This window comes from Coptis chinensis, chromosome 7 (assembly GCF_015680905.1).
Source record: "Coptis chinensis isolate HL-2020 chromosome 7, ASM1568090v1, whole genome shotgun sequence".
Lineage (NCBI taxonomy): Eukaryota > Viridiplantae > Streptophyta > Magnoliopsida > Ranunculales > Ranunculaceae > Coptis > Coptis chinensis.
In genome coordinates, this window is record NC_141462.1 from 26,993,205 (window position 1) to 27,013,219 (window position 20,015).

Consider the following 20,015-nt stretch of genomic DNA (forward strand, 5'->3'; position numbering starts at 1 on the left):
TTAGTTTAATTGCATTCAAGCATAGTAGGATAGTTTTCATTATCTTGTCATAGCAAGAATACTAGATAGGATTGATACAATGACGGTCACAATGATGGAGGTGTTATGGACACCAATAATCCTGAAGCTATCTCTCCCATGCAAGCACAACAAAGGAAGAAGCTTAGTGATTTCTATTCACTAATCATTGGAGACCCACCAAGCAGTATTGTTTTTCCAGAGACAGAAGCTAACCAGTTTGAACTTAAAGCATCAATAATCTCTATGCTTCCAAAGTTCAATGGTTTAGACAATGTTCACCCATATGTTCACATGAACAAATTTCTATCAGTCTTCAGAACTTTCCAGAATCAGAATATCAAAGATGAGAGTATCAAGTTGATTCTTTTTCTGCTCTCACTCGAAGGTAAAGCCTCTGAATGGTTAACTGCACAGCCGATCAATTCTATAGATAACTGGGAGAAGTTGAGAACAAAGTTTATGAACAAGTTCTACCCACCCTAGAAAACATATGCCATGCAGCAAGCTATCAGCAATTTCAAAGGAAAAGTGACTGAAGAATATCATCAAAGCTGGGAGAAATTCAATAATCTGCTAGTCTCATGTCCACATCATGGATATGACAAGAGCACACTGGCTCATTTTTTCTATCGAGGACTCTCGATGATAAACAAGCAGATGATACAATCAATGCACAAAGGCAAGTTTACATCAATGGATGGAGAGGAAGCTTACAACTTTCTCGAGAATTTAGCTAAAGAAACACAACAATAGACTACTAGCAACGAGGATGTAGCTAGAATGGAGGGGGAGCCAAAGCAATTTGGTTACCAAGCACATGAACAATCAGATCAAGAACTGAAGTCTACATTGGCCAGCCTGGCCACCAGCATTGAAACTCTGAGTAAGAAATTTAACCAGTTCTTTATGAATCCCTCTAAGATTAACAAGTCTCAAGCTAAATCTCTCCCAATCATGCAAGCTAGCCAATACTATGAAGTCTGTTCAGACACTTCCCATGCAACTCTAGAATGTCCTGGTTACTGTCAACAGGCATCAGTTGGAGGGTACAATGTGAACCCATTTCAAAGGCCCAACCAAGGTGGTAATAACTTTCAAGGCAATTATTGGAGACAGAACGCTAGACCCCCAAGTTCTCAAGATCAAAGTTATATTCCACAGACAAGTCAAGCTTCACAGTTGGTCCCTCAACAACAATTATACTCTCAACAGAATTCCAATACAAGTGGAGAGTTAGTGCTTGATCCTAGGAGAAATTATGCTGCACCTGCAAACCTGGATAATGCAATTACTTTGCTATCACAGAAAAATCAGAAGTTTGAAAGTGTTCTAGAGCTTCTTGCACGGTCTCAGCTCAATCTCCAGCAATCTTAGGCAAGTCAATGTTCTAGAATGGAGTCTCTAGAGGCTAAGGTCGACCAACTCACTACTGCTTTGTCTTTAAAGACACAAGCCACTCAACCTAGCTTATTGGAACCAATATTGATGAGTGAAGATGTATGCCACATTGGGACAACTTCTAGTACTGATCACCTCCATGATTATGTCAGCTTAGTTACTACTCTCAGATCAGGATTGAAGATAGACAGCAAGGTTGACTTACCTTCTCATGATGACATTGCTATAGAGCAATCGATCAAGATTTCAAATGAAGTGGGGGAAATCCTTTCCACTCCCATTTTTCAAGATGACCAAGACAAGATATGCAAGAATGCCAAAGAGAAAGAAGAGCAGACATATGCTGATGTGTTTGTACCAAAAGCATCTTTTCTTATGTTTTTTACTCAAAGCAAAACGGACAAGCAATTTTTAGAGATGAAGGAGGCATTTGAGAAAGATAACATCAATATCCCCTTTCTCAAAGCAATCAAGCAGTTGCCATCATATGCCAAATTTTTAAAGGATGCATGCAACATAAAGAGAAATACTCATGTTCCAAAGCAAGCGTTTCTAGCTGGACAAACAACATCTATTATCCATCAGCAAGCTCCAGTCAAGCTCAAAGATCTAGGAAGTCCTACAATATCATGCAAGATAGGAGAAAAATTCACGGGTAATGCTCTTTTAGACCTTGGTGCTAGTGTTAATCTCTTGCCATATCATGTCTACCAAGTGTTGGGCCTGGAGAACCTAAAGCCTACCAAAGTCAAATTGAAGTTACCTGACCATTCTACCAAGATTCCCAGAGGCATAGTTGAGGATGTTCTTGTTCAAGTAGCCGATTTTTACTATCCAGTGGATTACATTGTGATAGACACCCAGGAGGCCTTTGATAAAATTCCAATTATTCTAGGCCGACCTTTCCTCGCTACCGCAAAAGCTTTGATAAATTGTCACAACGGTGAAATGAAGATCAACTTTAGTAAGATGTCCATGGACATAAATATCTTTCACTTGTTGCATAAGGATTGTGATGACACCGAAGGTGGAGCGGTGTACTTCCTTGATAGCAGGATACAAGAATTCGTCCCATTCGAAGATACAATTGTAAGTGCTCAATCTATAGAAAACTGTGATGAACCTGAGAACCCCACCACAGAGACGTTGCTAGCCATGTTCTTGGAATCTCTACAGAAAATTCAGGATTTAAAGTGAGCAAAATGGAAAATTGACAGAGAGAGTATCATACCTTGAGAAGATGAACTTTACATTTCAAGATGAACAACAGACTTCTGCCCAGAAAAATCAGTTACTAGAGAATCAGCTTAAAGAAGTTTTGGAAAAACAACAGAATCTAGAAATTGAAATGAGTCTTCTGAAGTAGAAAGTGGACCATATTGATAAGAAGCATTGCACTGTTGAAGTTTGAACGAGAGAAGTATGTGAACCAGTCTACCGCCCACCTTGAGCGCAGTCAGCCAGACATCCATTATCATTACTGTGGTGGTAAAGGGCACATCAGATACTATTGTCCTGTTAGAAAGAAAGATTTTCATCAATCTTCTACACAGAGGAACCACAAGGCCTATCACACAATCATCAGACCTAAAATAGTTCAAGGTAGAGAAGTAACTTCACTAGCAATCTTTCTAGCATATCAAGGAGTATTTTTGACAACCCACAAGGTGAGACCTCCTCGTCCTCCAAACATTCGTCAGATTTGGGTAAGAAAATCTGATCTCCTCACTCCAAATTAATAATGCATGATATATAGTCTTAGGGATCTGACTTAAAAATACCTAACAAAAAAAAAAAATCTTGGTAAAAGGAAATGTTCTTATTTTTGGGATTAATTTTGATATTCGGCATCAATTGTAACATTTTCCCTTTTTCTCATTCATTTCATTTACTTAATTTCTATACATTGAGGATAATACATATGTTAAGTTGGGGGAGGGTGTACTTGAGAAATACTTGAGAAATGAATTTCGAAAATTAGTTTTCAAAAACAAAAATATTTTTGTTTCTATATCAGTAGCATGAGAAAAATGAATTTTAATAATGAGTCTGGGATATAGATTCTATACTGCTTAGTGTTGAGTTTGATAGATAGTTGATATTATTGATTTCATTACCGCTTAGACTATTTATTATGCTCGGACATAGTTCTTGTTGATAGAATTCTTTATCAAGGCACCACCACCATAATACTTGGTCAGTTTTGTGTACTTTTGCTAGAAGAGAGATTTAAACCCCTAGTAAACTGGAAGTAGAATTTTTAGACTTAGCTCGTGAGACTTAAGATTTATACCCATTCTTTGGAGAGTTCTTATGAAAAATCCGAGTCTTAGTGACTCAACATCTTTCCGTTCTTTATGTCATTATAATATAGTCTCATTATTCGTTGATATGGTTAATCACGAAGTGACATCAACTGGGAAGATAGCCATTAGGTCTTGTAGTCTATTTAAAATAGAGTATCATACTGATAAGTCAAGTAGTGAACCCATTCAGCCTTTATCCCACCTAGTAGGACCATCATGTTAGACCCTTTTGAGCCTTACAATAAGCCATTTTCTTTCATAAAACCCTTTACCCTTTACCCAACTCCAGACAAGGAGTATAGCCGAAATATTTATCAGCCATACCAATATGTTTCTGAGAATACGAGGGGCATAAAGAGGAAGAAAGAGCACAAAAGGAAGATTACAAAGAAATACCAGAGAGATACAATGAAGACCATCATTTTGTTCTAAGTGAAAGAAGCTAGTGGAAAACAAGCATATCCAGTACTAATCAAGGATATACCACTGAGCTAATATAAAAAATAATAATAAAAAAAAATGTTGAACAGAATGGATGGAAAAGCTAAGACAAAGGAAGAATTTTCTCTGTAATACAGAATTTGAAGAAATCTTCTAAAGAATGAACCAAAACCCTTAGTGTTTTTCAGAAACAACCTTAGAATCCTTTTTACTTTTCCTTCATAAACTAATACCCAAGCCAAGTTACAACCCATGACTTATCACTACAGTATGGTACAAAGTCTAGAATAGGTGAAAGGATGCTAAAGTGAAGGACCCGACACTTCATATGTGATTGACATTCTTTCCATGAGACTACTTTTATTCAGAAGTCTGTTTTTCAAGGTAGTATGTGGGATGTTCGTATGCATTATTCTTTTCCCCACATACATGAGGTAAAATAGTAGACCATCTTCAGAGAGATTCTTTTCTGAGAGTATGACCGGTGAGGATTGAAAGTCGAGATTATCTACCAATGGTAAACTAGGGATTCCGTTTCTTGGATAGGAGAGTATAGGAGATTGACTAAGTACACACATAAGCCTTGATTGAGAATTTTGTCAATTTTTACTATCTCCCATCATAATTTATGAGTCTTTGTAGTAATGTAGTTAGCAATGGAGACTGTCTATTGGAGTAAGCACTAAGTGGGTAAGGAAATTTTCTCTCTGAAAAATACTATCATTCTTGAACATGCTATTGATTGATTTTGTGGGTATATCACCTGAAAACCCTCACGAGACTATAACTCGTCCTTTTTGGAGAACTTAAAGGTTTAAAGCCTTGTTGCATATGGTAAATGCAATCGCGATGCCTGCGAAAGTGAGTTAAGATTTTATTTTTGTTATTAGGATGTGATTTTGATCACTTATCTATTTTTTTTTATCTTATTTGCTAAGAGACTAGCAAAAGGCTAGTTGGGAGTTGTGATAATTCCTCAAAAAGTGTTATTTAACCCTCGATTATGCCACTTGTTTAGCCATCTTAGTGGACTAATAGTGTTTGTAAGTTATATTTTATGATTCTACAGGTGAAAGAGAGTTTTGTAGAATATTAGAGAAAAAGGGGTAAAACTGAGCAATTCGGAGCATTACGGATCACATGGGAAGCCCGTGGACAATCATGGAGAAGGCCGAGGAATTGGAGCTATTAAAAATGCGACTTGGACCTATTTTAAAGCCTATTTGGAAGCCCAAGGCCAAATGATTCTTTGCTTGGACTAAATCCCGCAAAAGAGGATAGAAGGGTAAAGCAGAAGAGACAAAATCGGCTAATGCATCTGGGACGCATGGATAAAGTGTCCAGACGCATTGATCGCGTCTGAGATGCATGAATAGTGTGTCTAGATGCATGGATCGACACTGTAGCCAATTTCTTCTTAGTTTTGGAGATGAAGTTGAACTCTGAAAGAAGTCTATTTGTATTAGGAAACAAATGATGGTTTGGAATGCCTCTAGAGCTCATTGTAACCTCTATAAATAGAGGACCTAAGTGCCTCATGTAATTTGCCAATTCACTTATACTCTTGTCTCCAGAACTTGAGGCAGAGAGAGATTAATAATAAAAGATCGGTTTTAACTAGCTGAGTCTTAATAAATTAGTCTTTCTAGTCTTATGTTCTTCGACTCTTCTTCTTCTCATTCTTCGTGTTCTTCCTTCTTTATGGAAGGCTAATCATCTTCTTCAAGGGAGGAGATGAAGCCAGTGCTTAAGGTTTAATGATTCTTCTGGTTCATGGTGTTCTTCAATCAGGTTAGTTCTTTATGTTTTTAGTTATTAGTTCCATTGCCCAGACCAGGGGATATAAGTATAGATTAAAGTTTTTATTTATTACAATCGAATATCATGCTAGTTTAGGATTTTATTTATTGCAATTGAATATTTGCTAGTGACATGCTTTTATTTATTGAAATCGAATATCATGCTAGAATAGGATTTTATTTATTGTAATTGAATATTATATTATTATTCTCTACTTTTCTTCTAGTTGTGTAGTGTTTTAGAGTAAGGGAAGTATTCATTGTGTTTGCCTTAGATGGCGATTTATTGAATAGCTGCACAAGCTCACATAAAAGGAAAGAAGATACTAGTAACATGAACATAGGAACAACCTTAAGTAGAGTTATTTGTTAACGATGTTTCATCCAAGAGGGCATCGACACTCGCTCGATTGCCTAATTGTAATCTACTTGTGAGAACAACCATGAAGTAAAAGGTCATTGAATCAAAAGTATTGGTGGATTCTAATCTCTTGAATTCTCTCTCTTATAAATTCTTAATAGTTTAGTTTAGTTTAGTTTAACATTATAATCTACAATATCTATAATAATAGTTTTTAATCCCTCAAGCCCCTTTTCCAGTCCTGTCCTTCATATAAACATACACTTAAAAGTGGAACGATACCCTACTCATCCTTTACTTATTGAGGGATAATTAGGTTTTGATACGCTTCTATTTTGTTCAACGACCATCATCTATCCATATCCCATATCTCATCAACAGACAAAAAGAGGCAAATGTCAGTGATTGTTTGAAATTTTATTTCTGCACTGCAATATACATTCACGTATAAGGCTGAACCCGAGCCAAATAACAACCATTGGGAACTCATTCCCCAATGTAGATAAATTGAACGTTGCTTGTTTCTTGAAGCCCTAGACAAAAAAATGAATTAAAATCAATCAACTAGAGCCCAAAGTAGTCACGCTCCTCCAAAAAATGACAAAAATATAGCCACGAGGATTTAGAGTAATCAGTTACTAGATTCCGGTGGACCAACTACCTTCTTCACTCCCCTCCCCCAGATTCATCGTGAGTGAGATTCTTGGTAGCACACCACTTGGTGAAGTGACTGCCTACTCTTCTAAGACGTGTAGTAGAGCCATCCTAGTCTCACGCCCAATTGTTCCCTTGAACAGAGCATAGTAAAGTATAGACAAAAGTAAAGTTTTCAAAACTCTATACTTGCAAAAATGAATTTCGATTTCTTGAGCATACTTTGCATAGTTTGCGCATGTTATGATAGTTTTGTGGTCTTGCTAAAAGTGCATGATACTGCGTTCAGGCACTACAAGTATTAGCAAGAATAAAACTTACTCACGTAGGAGAGTATGTCATCCCAGACTATCTCCTATTTCTAGTCCTCCATCTACTAAGATTGCCGGCGAAGTAGTGCAAGCTAAAGAGCCTCTCTCCAAATTCTACACACTATTGCAAGATGTGCATCCATCTTGTATATAACTCACACTGCTCACAAGCGACTTTCGAATTTCATTGAACGTGTTCAATCTGCTACCCATTTTCCACGAGTTAGAACACGAGTTACCGTACGAGCATCTATGTCGGGTACATGAAGTATGTAATACTTTCCACCATCCGAGCGTCACCAACGATTAAGTTAAGCTACGAGTGTTTCCTTTCAGTCTAGCTGGTAAGTGTTACGCATGACTTCTTTCTCAGAAGCCCGATTCTTTTAATAGATGGGACAAAGTTGTGTTCTCCTTCATGAAGAAGTATTTTCTGCCGAAGAAAATAGAAGAGATAAGAAGTAAGATACAGTTCTTCAAACAGAGTACAAGTGAGGCATTTTCCGAAGCATGGGATAGATTCTCTGACCTACTCCCTTCATGTCCTCACCATAAACCAGAAAAATCCACTCTTGTCCAATTTTTCTTCAAAGGTCTTTTCTAAGAACATAAAGTCACCCTCGACATCATGAGTAATGATAATTTTTTGGATAAAGGTGCAACCGAAGCCTTAACCTTTCTTGAAAACCAAGTTGAACAGAGTACCCATTGGGGCGACATTAACAATTCCAGAACAACCCAACCTAGTACATCTAAGGCTAGTGGTATTTTTTAAATGAAATCCGATCCAGAAATCAAAACTTTAATCGAAACCCTCACAAGAAAGATAGATGCCCTCACAACCAAACAAAAAGACCAAACCCCTCATCCTGTAATGAATATAAATACCTGATAAATGTAAAAAGTATGGTTTACTCCTACTTAACTAATTAAACTTAAACAAAAGTAAAACATACTAATTTACTCTAAACTATCAAAGTTCTACTCTCGTGAATCATGCAATATATGGAGTAGAGAATTCGTTCCACTCCTAGTCCTTTAAACGTAAGTTTCCACTAGTTTAATCGATCTTAACAAAACGAATGAGGATAATGAAATGAAAGTATACTAATATGGTGATTGAATACTAATTAAAATGTTCTAATTTATACTACGATAATTCAATACTAAGATGTGAATATGGAGAAGGAATTAGGGGGATTTGAATCCACTTGATGTGCTCCTAATATACTAGCATAGATTATTACAATCCTAATAAAATAAGATTAAGTGTTGATCCCTAATTACTCATGGCAATCTCTGCCAACTAATAATTAGCATGTGAGGAAGTTCAACCCATTCTCATGGCGAATCAACTATCCTACTAGAGTGAAACTCTTAAAAGCAATAATCCTAACTAACACATCAAGTCTTCATCAAGCTTCATCAAACCCCTCTAATGGAGGTTTAGCTAGAAGTCATTAGATTATCATGAACATATAAATAAGAAGAAGACATAATGAAAAACAATAACTTTATTTTATTAATCTAATGAATACTAAAAAACAATAACTAACTTGAGTTTAAACTAATAACTAAATCTAAGTTCTAACTATCGATCTCTAATTAATTATATCTATCTAAGTCTAAGTATATGGAGAGTTATGCCTTAGTTCTCTTTATATAAGAGAGGCTAGGTTTACAATTTCGTGCATGAAATTTGGAGCCATGTTTTGGGCCTTTAAATCAAGCTAAAAACCTAATTACACAAGTCCAAAAAGGGTTTTTCTGTTGGAAATTACTACAATAGCCTTTTCGTCCACTTTTTCTCCTTTTATTGGATCAAGGCCTAGACCGTTAGAAAGCTCTTTCCGATTCGGTCGTTTTGACATATAATAGGCCCAATTCCGAGGTTTGAGTCCAAAGATACGGCCTGCGGAAGTTCTGTTGACTTTTCTGTCCTATTTCTGCCCGCGTTGACCTTGACTTTTCAGCTTTGACCGGACTTTAAAAAGACTTTTTCTCCTGGAATCTTGGCCTTTAATCATAGAACTTCTTAGTAACCAACCTTTGCTCCTTTATCTCGTAAAAGTGACATGTTTCTTCACATATTTGACTCCAATGCTTGAAATACATAAACGCACGTAAACAGTACTAACTCATATTTATTATACACATAATTGGTCTAAATGTAATGATATTAAGGGATTAAAACTACAATTTTGGGCTTTTAGCAAACCTCCCCCAAACAACATTTTGCTTGTCCTCAAACAAATATGAGAAATTAATATAAGTGACCAAAAATGTAGTTATAACTAATCTCTTTTCATCGAGTGCGATTGCATTAACCATATGCAACAAGGTCTTAAACCACTAGGAATTCCCTAGTGGACGAGTTATAGCCTCATGAGAGTTTTCCAGAGAAGGTACTCACAAACTTCATCTATACTACAACGACTAAGAAATAAAATTACTGTTTCCAACTTTATTCTCAGATATCTATACATCTCACTAGCAATGAATACAGAATAATCAAGTCGAAATCTAAGCTAATACGTGCATAATAATCAATCATCTACGAATAAACATATATATAATGAACTATACTATGAAATGCAATAACAGGTCCGTTTCTGAAACTTTGGAATAACGTCCTTAAATAGGTCTTCACATATATGTCAAGATAAAAACCACTCTGATTTTTCCAATCAAGTTTCGCTCACTCCAGTGTGCAGTGGGCACACTTTACCTTACAATCTCAATGACACAAAAGGAAGCCGAAGTTTTTTTTTTTTTTTTTTTTTTTTTTGAAATAACTAGGGGTCAGCCCCCAAACTTTATTAACTTCAACTTCTCAAGTACATAGTGCCTTCCTTATCCCTCGTGATCAGTACATGCATTTTTTGATCCATCGGGGGAATAAAGAGTACCAATCCATTACACTCGTCTCTATTTAATTTCGATAAGTAGTCAGCTACTTGATTACCTTCCCTGAAGACATGGACAAAGGATACTATGTCAAACTTTGAGCTCACTGTTTGAATCTGGTGCTACTGAGGTTCCTCTGATACCACGGTGGCTTACCTTGCTTTGTTAAAATCTGTACCCCCTGCATAAAGTCTGATTGCACTTTAACTCGTGTTATCCTCAGCTGCTCCGCACATTCCAGCCCCTTTAGAACAGCTAGCAGTTCCTGATAGATCACCGATTTCTTCTTTGAACTGCCACTGTACGCCTGTAGCACTTCCTATTTGATCAAACACATCTGCCACTTACTATCACACTATCCTATTCCTAATTGAGTTAGAGGTCTTTATTAGGTATTGCAGGGATTAGGAGATGGTTTAAGAATGAAGGAAATGGATATTCAAAATGAACCAGTCTAAGATAATACAGTCTTCATATTATGTAACTAGAGAAAACTTTGTTCTTTACTTTGCTTCTATACTTTGTTTCCATCCTTAGCCATTTTTTTTTTTTTTTTTTTCTTTTGGCTTTTGACTCCTTTGATTATGTTTTTGAAGTTCTAACTTTTTATTTTCTTTTATTATTATTTTTCTTTGGATGGAAACTTTCTTTTCTTATTTGAAACAACTAACAAATTATTGGTTTCAAAGGTTTTTATTTTCATTCTTCATTTCATCTCTATTCTCAGACTCATTCAAAAATGGGTAGGCTGATTTTTATTTTTATTTTGTTTTATAAAAGGGTAAAGGATTTACGGTTTATGAAATGCTAAAGAAAGGCTCGGGAGGGGCGACTAGCAGAAATAATTTCATATAGGTTTGAATTTCTGGCTATATCGATCCAAAGAGGGCATATATTCTCGCTTAGGATATGGTATAGTGATCAAACAAGTGGACGTGTGATTTCTCTATTCGGAATTTACTTCTCCCTTGTGTTATTTCTCAAATATTTCACTCATATAAGACTTTAGGCTATATTCTCATAAGATTTGTAGAATAAGTACTCTAGCCTAGATTTCAGAAACTTACTGCCAAACAATCATAGATACTCATGCAATATATTTATAGAAAGATGCAATGATTATTACCTATATATTAACCTAAATTTCTAAAAACTATTCTAATATAAGAGCTAATGTGAAATATCTAGACTATTATCATCATAGAGAAAGAAACAATACCAATATTCCTAAGTGTATAACATAAATTTTTTATTTATATTTATGATTTTTTTAATTTTTTACTATAAAACAAGTGTATATTATACATGTATTATCCTAATAGGTGCCTTAATTTACACTTGTTTCTATGCCACCCCCAAACAAGAACATGCTTTGTCCTCAAAGTATTAAAATAAGAAGGGTAGGAAGTACCATGGAAACGCGTGAAAATTGAAGAACACCTGCAAAACAAATTTAAAACCTACTAATATAGATAATAAAAATAGACGCAACTCTATATGAGTTCCACCCGTTATGAGGTTAACAAGAATTAACTTGCTTGGGACATAAGCAGACACTAACAAAAATAAAAACTTACCTCATATCCCGTATTTACTCGTCGTCCTCCACCTCAATAAAGAATTGAGGTTCCTTGGCATCCTGCCACGCCATGATAATTTGACAGACCTCACGCCATTTATCATCTACAATTGCTAATCGATCAAGCACCACTTGGTCAGATGGGGTGTGGGGCAACCCAATTAGGTTGTAGCCTCCACCCTGGCCAAGTCATTGCACGGAATAACTGTATAATGCAGTTGGTGGGCCGCACAGTGTCAACCTTAACCCAATCCGTGAAACGGCACAAAATGCAGGAAAGAAACATAGCATGATAGGACAAACTAAGACTGGCATAAAAAGATACTTATGCCTCATACTATGGGCTCAGGCTAAACTAGACACTAAGGTTTGGGGAAGGTCATAGAGCATATGTCCCTCAGCTAGAGCAAGGAAAACGTCACAAGTGGCATCATTTGCAGAAGAAAAACACCATTCCTCTAATATGTTTAGCATGATAAAAAACATCACCGTGCCCACGTTAAGGGACAAGCTACCAAGGGCTACGTTATATTGCCCTTGGTCCTCTACACAAAAAATTCCTGCCCCATAGGTCTCATGTAAAAACTCATAGTTATAGGCATAGAAATTATCAACCAAATAGCCCCATGAGTCTTGAATCTCAGCAGGCATAGAAAGCCCAACAACAAACACTAATAAGAACTTGGTTATATCCATTGTTTCATCCTCAATGGTGACGGAGAACACTTGTTCTCCATCCATGTGATAGAAAAACTTACAATGGTCATAGAAATACGAAGTAAGCGTAGGAGAATAAAGTCCATTAGAGCTTACTATTAGAAGCTGCCATCCCGCCGTTATGATCAAGTCGTGGAATCAAGACCCATGGGTGTCGCTTGCGAACAAATCCTCGAAAGACTGCTCCAGTATGAGTGTAGGAGACTTTATATCAAACAACACGCTCTAGAGCTGTTGGAAACAACCTTAGAAGAACCCACAAAAAAATCAGAACTGGAAGTGGCTGTGGAGGTGAAGGGCGTGGGCACGCTCAACTTTGTCTATGGGAGGGCGCGGGCGCGCTCTTGCCTTGCTCGATGTCCAGTGATTTTAGGGTGCACACGCTCTGAGTATAGGCAAAATAGAGGGCATGCGCGCTCTGAGTATGATGAGTGCTATGAAGAGTAAATTCAAAGGCAAAGTGATAGGTGTGATGTGAAGTTGAAAGTGCACCAAGGATTTATAGAGAACTAGTTTCTAAGTTCCACAAGCTTCCCAACTAATTAAGGCAACATGATGGAAAAAGATATTTTTAAAACCAAAATAGAACTAGACAAGAGGCATGCCCCAAAACCAAACCAATAGCTTTTTGGCTAGAATTAAACTAGCAATCATCTAGTTATGACTCCTTGAGGTTGCACCAAACAACACTTGCTAATTCTAGCGACACCAATTTAGCAACATTTTCACATAATTCAATTATTATCAAGCAGGCAATAATAATTCGACAAAAAATACGTGGATATGAATATAGGCATTTCTAAATAAATAAATCCACCCCCAAACAAGTTGAAAGGGTGGGATTCACGATACAACACATAGCATATGCCGGAACTAAAATAACTTCAAATTAAATTAAAATAAAATAATAATTATAGAATCCAAATATTAACTACTTAACTAAACAACTAAAAATAAAATTCTACTAAAAACAGAAAAATTTCCTAAACACAATATAACTAAACTACAAGCCACGAGATGAGGATGGGCCAGAGTCATCAGTCCTGCATCGATGACGCTCATGCCTCTCAGAGTCGTCAGAAGTAGAACTCTAATAAGGTAGCAAGCCTCATAGAACTGCTACTTGGAACTTCTGTTGTCCCTCTATATATGCGTTCATGGATTCCTCACGCTCCTTATCACGTTGGACTAGGGTCTCTATGTTAGCTTGGAGCTCCTGGTTACTAACACTGAGCTCCTCAAAACTCTAATGGATATTAATATGTCTAGTCCGCAGATCTTCATAAATGGTATTAAGAGAACGCAGGCGACGATGAAGCAATGTCACGCATTCTATATCAAAAGTAGCCTTTTCCACACTACACCATAATACCTATTTTGTAACAGTGCAAATTTTCAATTAGTAACGGATATAACTGTTACTACATCCATAACAGTTATATCTATTACTTACTATAACAAGCATTACTTAAAATCTTGAATTAATATTTAATAATGTTTTCACGGTTAAGTTGGGAAATGCTAACATTTATATCCGTTAGAAAAGGAATACAATTAAATTGAAAAAAAAAAAAAATATCATTAGCATTCTTTTTTCTTATTTTTTTTAGCTAACACTTAATCCCGCCTCTTTTTTCGTATGACAGGAAACCAAAAAAAAAAAAAACTCTCTGAAGAACCCTAGCTTCTCTTCGCATCTTCTCCAATTGCTCTTCACTAAATTCTCGACGAACCAGGTAAATCTCTTCACTAAATTCTCGATTAATAAAGACACTCATGCTGATGGATTCCGAATCACGTAGATTAATTGATTGGATGGAAAAAGGTGTTTATGATGCGTTGTATAAGAAGTACCTGAAAACGCTACTTTTCTGTGTTTGTGAAACAATAGAAGGACCAATGATTGATTGAGGAATATGCTTGTAAGCTAAATTTCTTGTGAATATCTCGTGAATATATAATGAGAAAATGAAATTGAAGTGGGAAATTGTGGTTTGTTTGTTTGTTTGTTTATAGTTTCGTTTAGTTATTTAAATTCGGATAGTCAAGAAGTGATGATGAATATAAGTAGAACTGGGAATAATAAGAAACAAATAGCAACATTCAAGTCTAATACTACTACTGATATCACTCCAAATCAGATGAGGTATAACAAAATTACTTGTTGTTTTAGTTTCTGTTTGAGTTTTTACTAAATGATCGATGTGAATAATTGGGTTTTTAGGAGTTCTGCTTATAAATTGGTTATAACTTTGGTTCAGTTGATGAGAACTCTTGACAGAATGCCTGAAGATGTAAAAAAACTAATAATCCATTTCTGTTATCTAAAGTTACACTGTTGGTTTTGATGTATTTGTGAACATTTATGAGTTGTTGATAAAATGTTTGAATTGATTTGTGTTTCAGCGTACTATTTTGATGAAGCTTCACTACTATATGATGATATTACGGTACGATCAATGCTTCATCTCTGACTTGTTATGAAACTTAAATGTAGTCATGCAGTATGCTTTAACTAGATATGTATGTCGTTACGATCCTAGACTTATTATTGGTTCATTTGGTAGTTATTTTTATCCTTGAATTATCCCTGGACTTAATGATCAGTGAATGTGCTTCAATTAGACTTGCCCACATATCAGCTGACTACTTTAACTACTTTGTGAGATGTATTATTTATGTTACTTCTAAGAGCTGATGCCCACATATCAGCTCATGTTCTACTTTTGGCTGTATGGTATTGAATGCTACTATAGTCATATTCCAAGAAGTTGTAAGTCTAATACCATTTCCAATGGAATTAGATCGCTCTAATCCTTTTTAGTTATAGATCTCTGAAATTATAGATACGATTCTTTGTAGAATTATCTTTGGCTTCTGAATACTCCAACTTTTGCATATGAAGGTGGATGAATGGGATAAGATGATAGCTGTCGCTGCCAGAGATCTTGCCTTTTTTAGTATCGATGAAGTGGAGCTAGAAAAATGAAAAAGATGGACCAGCACTGCTCGTACACATTTATGATATTTAACTGTTCACTAGAAACTCTTCTTTTCCTGGCTTTGTTAGTTGACCGAAACCAATGTATGGATTGCCAGTTTTCTCTTTTTAATTATAGGAATATTGGATCTTACTCATACGGGGCGTCACTCCTATAATATTTAGAACCTATATGTGTGTCATGCATTGCACTATTTGTAATATGAAAAATAAGTCTGGATCTCCTGACATGTTATAATATTCATTAGGTAGCTATAGTGAGGAAATCCATTGAAGCTGGAAAAGAGCAGAACAACACAATCAGTAACACAAATGGCATGCACCAAGAGCTGATGAGGTTTCCAAATGGCAGTTCATATCAGGCAAGCAGATCAAACCAGTATGGTGCCCGAGATAATGATGACTTTATTTCATCAGAATCGGATAGGCAGCTGCTTCTCATGAGGTAACCTTTTTCCCCATTGCGTTCTTTCCTTGTAAAGGGTGGAGCCTGCGGCGGAGATTGTGGTGGAGGCTGTGGTGGAGCTCAAACTGATTTCTACTTAGTAAACTTTGTTCAATTGCAGCCGATCTCATTTACTGACTATTTTACTTGTAAGTTTTCCCATTTTTCAATCGCTATTTAATTTTAGTTTGCTTCTCTTTATATATACGTATAATAATAAGTACGGTTCATAATTGCATTTGACTTTAGATGTGTAGTCTCGTCTTAATATTGGGTGTATGACAACTCTTTAATGACATGCTGGACTTAAACTTTTACTAGTAGTTTTTATCTTTTCTAACCGGGCTTGAATTTGGTATATACAGTGCTTTGAGAATTGAGATTATTGAAAGGGTACTTCTTGAATTCGGCATATCAGACTGCATTATACACACACACACTAATTTTGCAGTTGAAAGTTTAAGATGTTTGTTTAATAAAGTCTGAAGTTAAATTATAGTCCAAGTGTCACCTCATGCTGTTGAACCGTTTGCTATCTTGGAATGTCGTAGCTCACTTTTATGTGTACATGCATCTATTGCCCACATTATTGTGTAAAGAAAGTTAGCTATATTGGTAAGACTCAGATGAAGGAAATATTTTTATTGTTGTACTATTTTAAGAGCTAGCTTTTGATCTCGAGTAAATATGTTTGCTATCTTTCACCCCTTTAAGTACAGATCATAGTTCTGAATCGTTCTGTAGTTATAACGTTTTTATGTAGTGATGATACACTTTACTTTTGAGTATGGTCAAGAGTGGAGGCTGTGGCGGTGGCTGTGGGAATATGGTAATTAAATAGTGGAGGCTGTGGTGGAGGTTGTGGTGGTGGTGGCGGCTGTGGAAATATGGTAAAGAGTGGTGGTGGTGGAGGGCGGTAGTGGCAACAATCTTGCAAGCGATAGCAATGAGGGGTGGCATTTAGTCATTCACGCATGTTGAGTGAGGGTGGCATTATGAAGTTCTGATGCTTCAGTTGATATAATGTAATTGTGCAAGTACTAGTTAATTGTAATAATACTATAAATTTTCTATTTTGATATATATACAAATGTTGGTGTGTGCTTTTTTTATTTCAGATCTTCATTTTATGATACCTGGATATGAAGTTGTCACTTAAAAAATATTTCAAGGGAAATTACTGGTTTTAACTTGAAGAGACCATCAGAAAGTGTTAAATTAAGAAGATAGAAAGAGTTGTATTGGACATTATTTGAACTAGGATTTTTTTTTTAGTGGCTACAGTTTACTAACGGATATTTCCGTTACAAACAATTGTTAGTAAATTAAGTGACCACATCCATTACTAACGGATATATCCGTTAGAAATGATAAATTTAATCGGGCCACCAGTAGTTGACTATTTGTTACAAATAATTTTAGTAACGGCTATACCCGTTACTAAAAAAATTATTAGTAACGGTTATATCCGTTACTAAATTTGGCCTAAGTGAGAGTAACGCCCCAGAGCTAACGGATATAACCGTTAGTAAAAATATAAGTAACGGATATAACCGTTAGTAAACACCTTTTCTAGTGTAGTGCCAAGACATCAGCCTCAAAACATGTCGTGTCTTCCTCATCATCATCATCTGAGTCAACAACCCTATCCTCAGGCAACTACCACGTCTTCTGAATACAATCCGTATACATCTTTGCATTTGCATTCGACTTCAACATAATCTACTGAGTTTTTGGAACAGCTCCAAAATGCAGCATGATCTTAGTAATCAAAACAGGGAAGGGTGTAGTATATTTTCCAACGCCTCTAAGCTCAACAATCAAAAAGTCGAGGATTCAAAACTCATACCTCTTCTCCTGAAGGACCTAAAGAACGTGCAGACAAGACGAGCCGATGTCACTGACTTTCGAGGTGCCAATGATGTTCTTACCAAGCCACTGAGCTACAGCCAGCTGATTGGTTCTCAGGGACGACTGTTGAACACAATGTGATTTCGCATTGTACTGTCCTTACAATACAGTCTCTTTCATCAATGCCTCGATCCCACCCCACTGTGATTCCTGCATTGTGATTATGAGGTTGTGTCTTGCCTCAACGTCCAGAATCCTAGACAACATAGCTGTACACACTTCTCTCCGCGTACCATTCACCTTCACAAAAAACTTCCGATCCTTAATCTCCTTCTTCTTATAGAAATTCAACACCAAATCAGTGTGATAAAAATCATTCGTCGAATACCACAACTTCCGCCACTTCCTACTAATCATCTCATCACTATAAAAGGGTGTAAAATGGTTCGTAGTGAAAGCTTATTCCAGAAGAATTTTTTGGGGTTGAGCCATTGAGGTTTGGAAGTTGAATTTGGTTTTTAATGCAATGTGGCGAACGAGTTTGAATTAAAGCTCACTCGAGAATTTGGAGTGGGTCGTGGGGAATTTTGGATATATATATTTTTTTTATTTTTTTTATTTTTAGGTTTGGTGTTCTTGAGCTGGTGGAGGCGTGAAGAAGATGACTCGTGAAGGGTTTTTCTCCTCTTTTGGTTTTATGGAGACGCATTTGCGAGACACGTACGGTAACCCTTTTAGCCCAAGCCCAAAAAAAATTCCAAAATACCAATCCTGTCTTATGCCTCGTAAACTTAAAACTAAAATCCTCGATTCGTTAACAGTTCGATTTTTGCGAATGAGCTATGAAAATGATCAGCACAGAGAGTACAATCCATTGATCTATAAAAAACTTAAATCTAACTATGTTGACATGTAAGAATATGGAAAATGTCTTGAAGTGCGTGCATGACATAAGTTATGTGAGCAAAAGGAATCTAAATTCATAGATAGTGTCAACCTGAATCAAAATATGACTAAACGGCATAAACAACAAGAATAGGAAGTTGAGCGAACAAGAATGGAAATACCAACACCCCACCCCCAAACAAATTTTGAAAATATGGTTTAGAAAATTTGTTTAAACACGTGGGTCTTTTAAAGTCAGATTCCTGAGACTTGCTAGATTTTAATTTTATATGGTTTGAACATTTTCTATTTTTTTATGAATAATTTTTAATATAAAGGAAAACAATAAAGCAACAAAGACATAATTCACACCATATAGAAACATGACTTAGAAACCGAGAAAACATGCAAGAGTGGAAAACGTGAATTATGGTAAACATAGACTTAGGATCTGGTACTTAGAGCCACACACTCAAAAGGGAGGGTGATAAGTGCTCAAAAAGTGCAATTTAACCCTCGATTATGCCTCTTGTTTAGCCATCTTAGTGGACTAATAGTGTTTGTAAGTTATGTTTTATGATTCTACAGGTGAAAAAGAGAGTTTTGTAGAATATTAGAGAAAAATAGGTAAAATAGAGCAATTCAGAGCATTAAGGATCACATGGGAATCCCGTGGACAATCATGGAAAAGGCCAAGGAATTGAAGCTATTAATGATGCGACTTGGACCTATTTTAAAGCCTATTTGAAAGCCCAAGGCCAAAGGATTCGTTGCTTGGACCAAAGCCCGCAAAAGAGGATAGAAGGATAGAGCAAAAGAGGGAAAATAGACTTCTGCGTCTGGGACGCATGGATCGCGTGTCCAGACGCATTGCTCGCGTCTGAGACACATGGATCGTGCGTCTAGACGCATGAAATGACACTGTAGCCAATTCCTTCTCAGTTTTGGAGACGAAGTTGGACTATGAAAGAAGTTTATTTGTATTAGGAAACAAATGACGGTTTGGAATGCTTCTAGAACTCATTGTAACTCCTATAAATAGAAGACCTAAGTGCCTCATGTAATTTGCCAATTCACTTACACTCTTGTCTCCAGAACTTGAGGCAGAGAGAGATTAATAATAAAATATTTGGTTTTAACTAGCCGAGTCTTAATAAGTTAGTCTTTCTAGTTTTATGTTCTTTAACTCTTCTTTTTCTCGTTCTTCGTGTTCTTCCTTCTTTATGGAAAACTAATCTTCTCTTTCAAGGGAGGAGATGAAGCCGGTGCTTAAGGTTTAATGATTCTTCTGGTTCATGGTGTTCTTCAATCAGGTTAGTTATTTATGTTTTTAGTTATT

At 36.3% G+C, this 20,015-nt stretch overlaps 1 protein-coding gene across 1 annotated transcript; it reads left to right on the forward strand.

Moving 5' to 3' along the window:
• The first annotated feature begins 14,551 nt into the window (after positions 1–14,551).
• LOC147486877 (syntaxin-61-like) lies at positions 14,552–15,944 on the forward strand. The gene is made up of 4 exons (XM_086573880.1): positions 14,552–14,640; positions 14,719–14,788; positions 15,400–15,465; positions 15,744–15,944. The coding sequence occupies exons 1-4, from the start codon at positions 14,552–14,554 to the stop codon at positions 15,942–15,944; spliced, it is 426 nt and encodes a 141-aa protein (XP_086430006.1).
• The last annotated feature ends 4,071 nt before the right edge of the window (positions 15,945–20,015 follow it).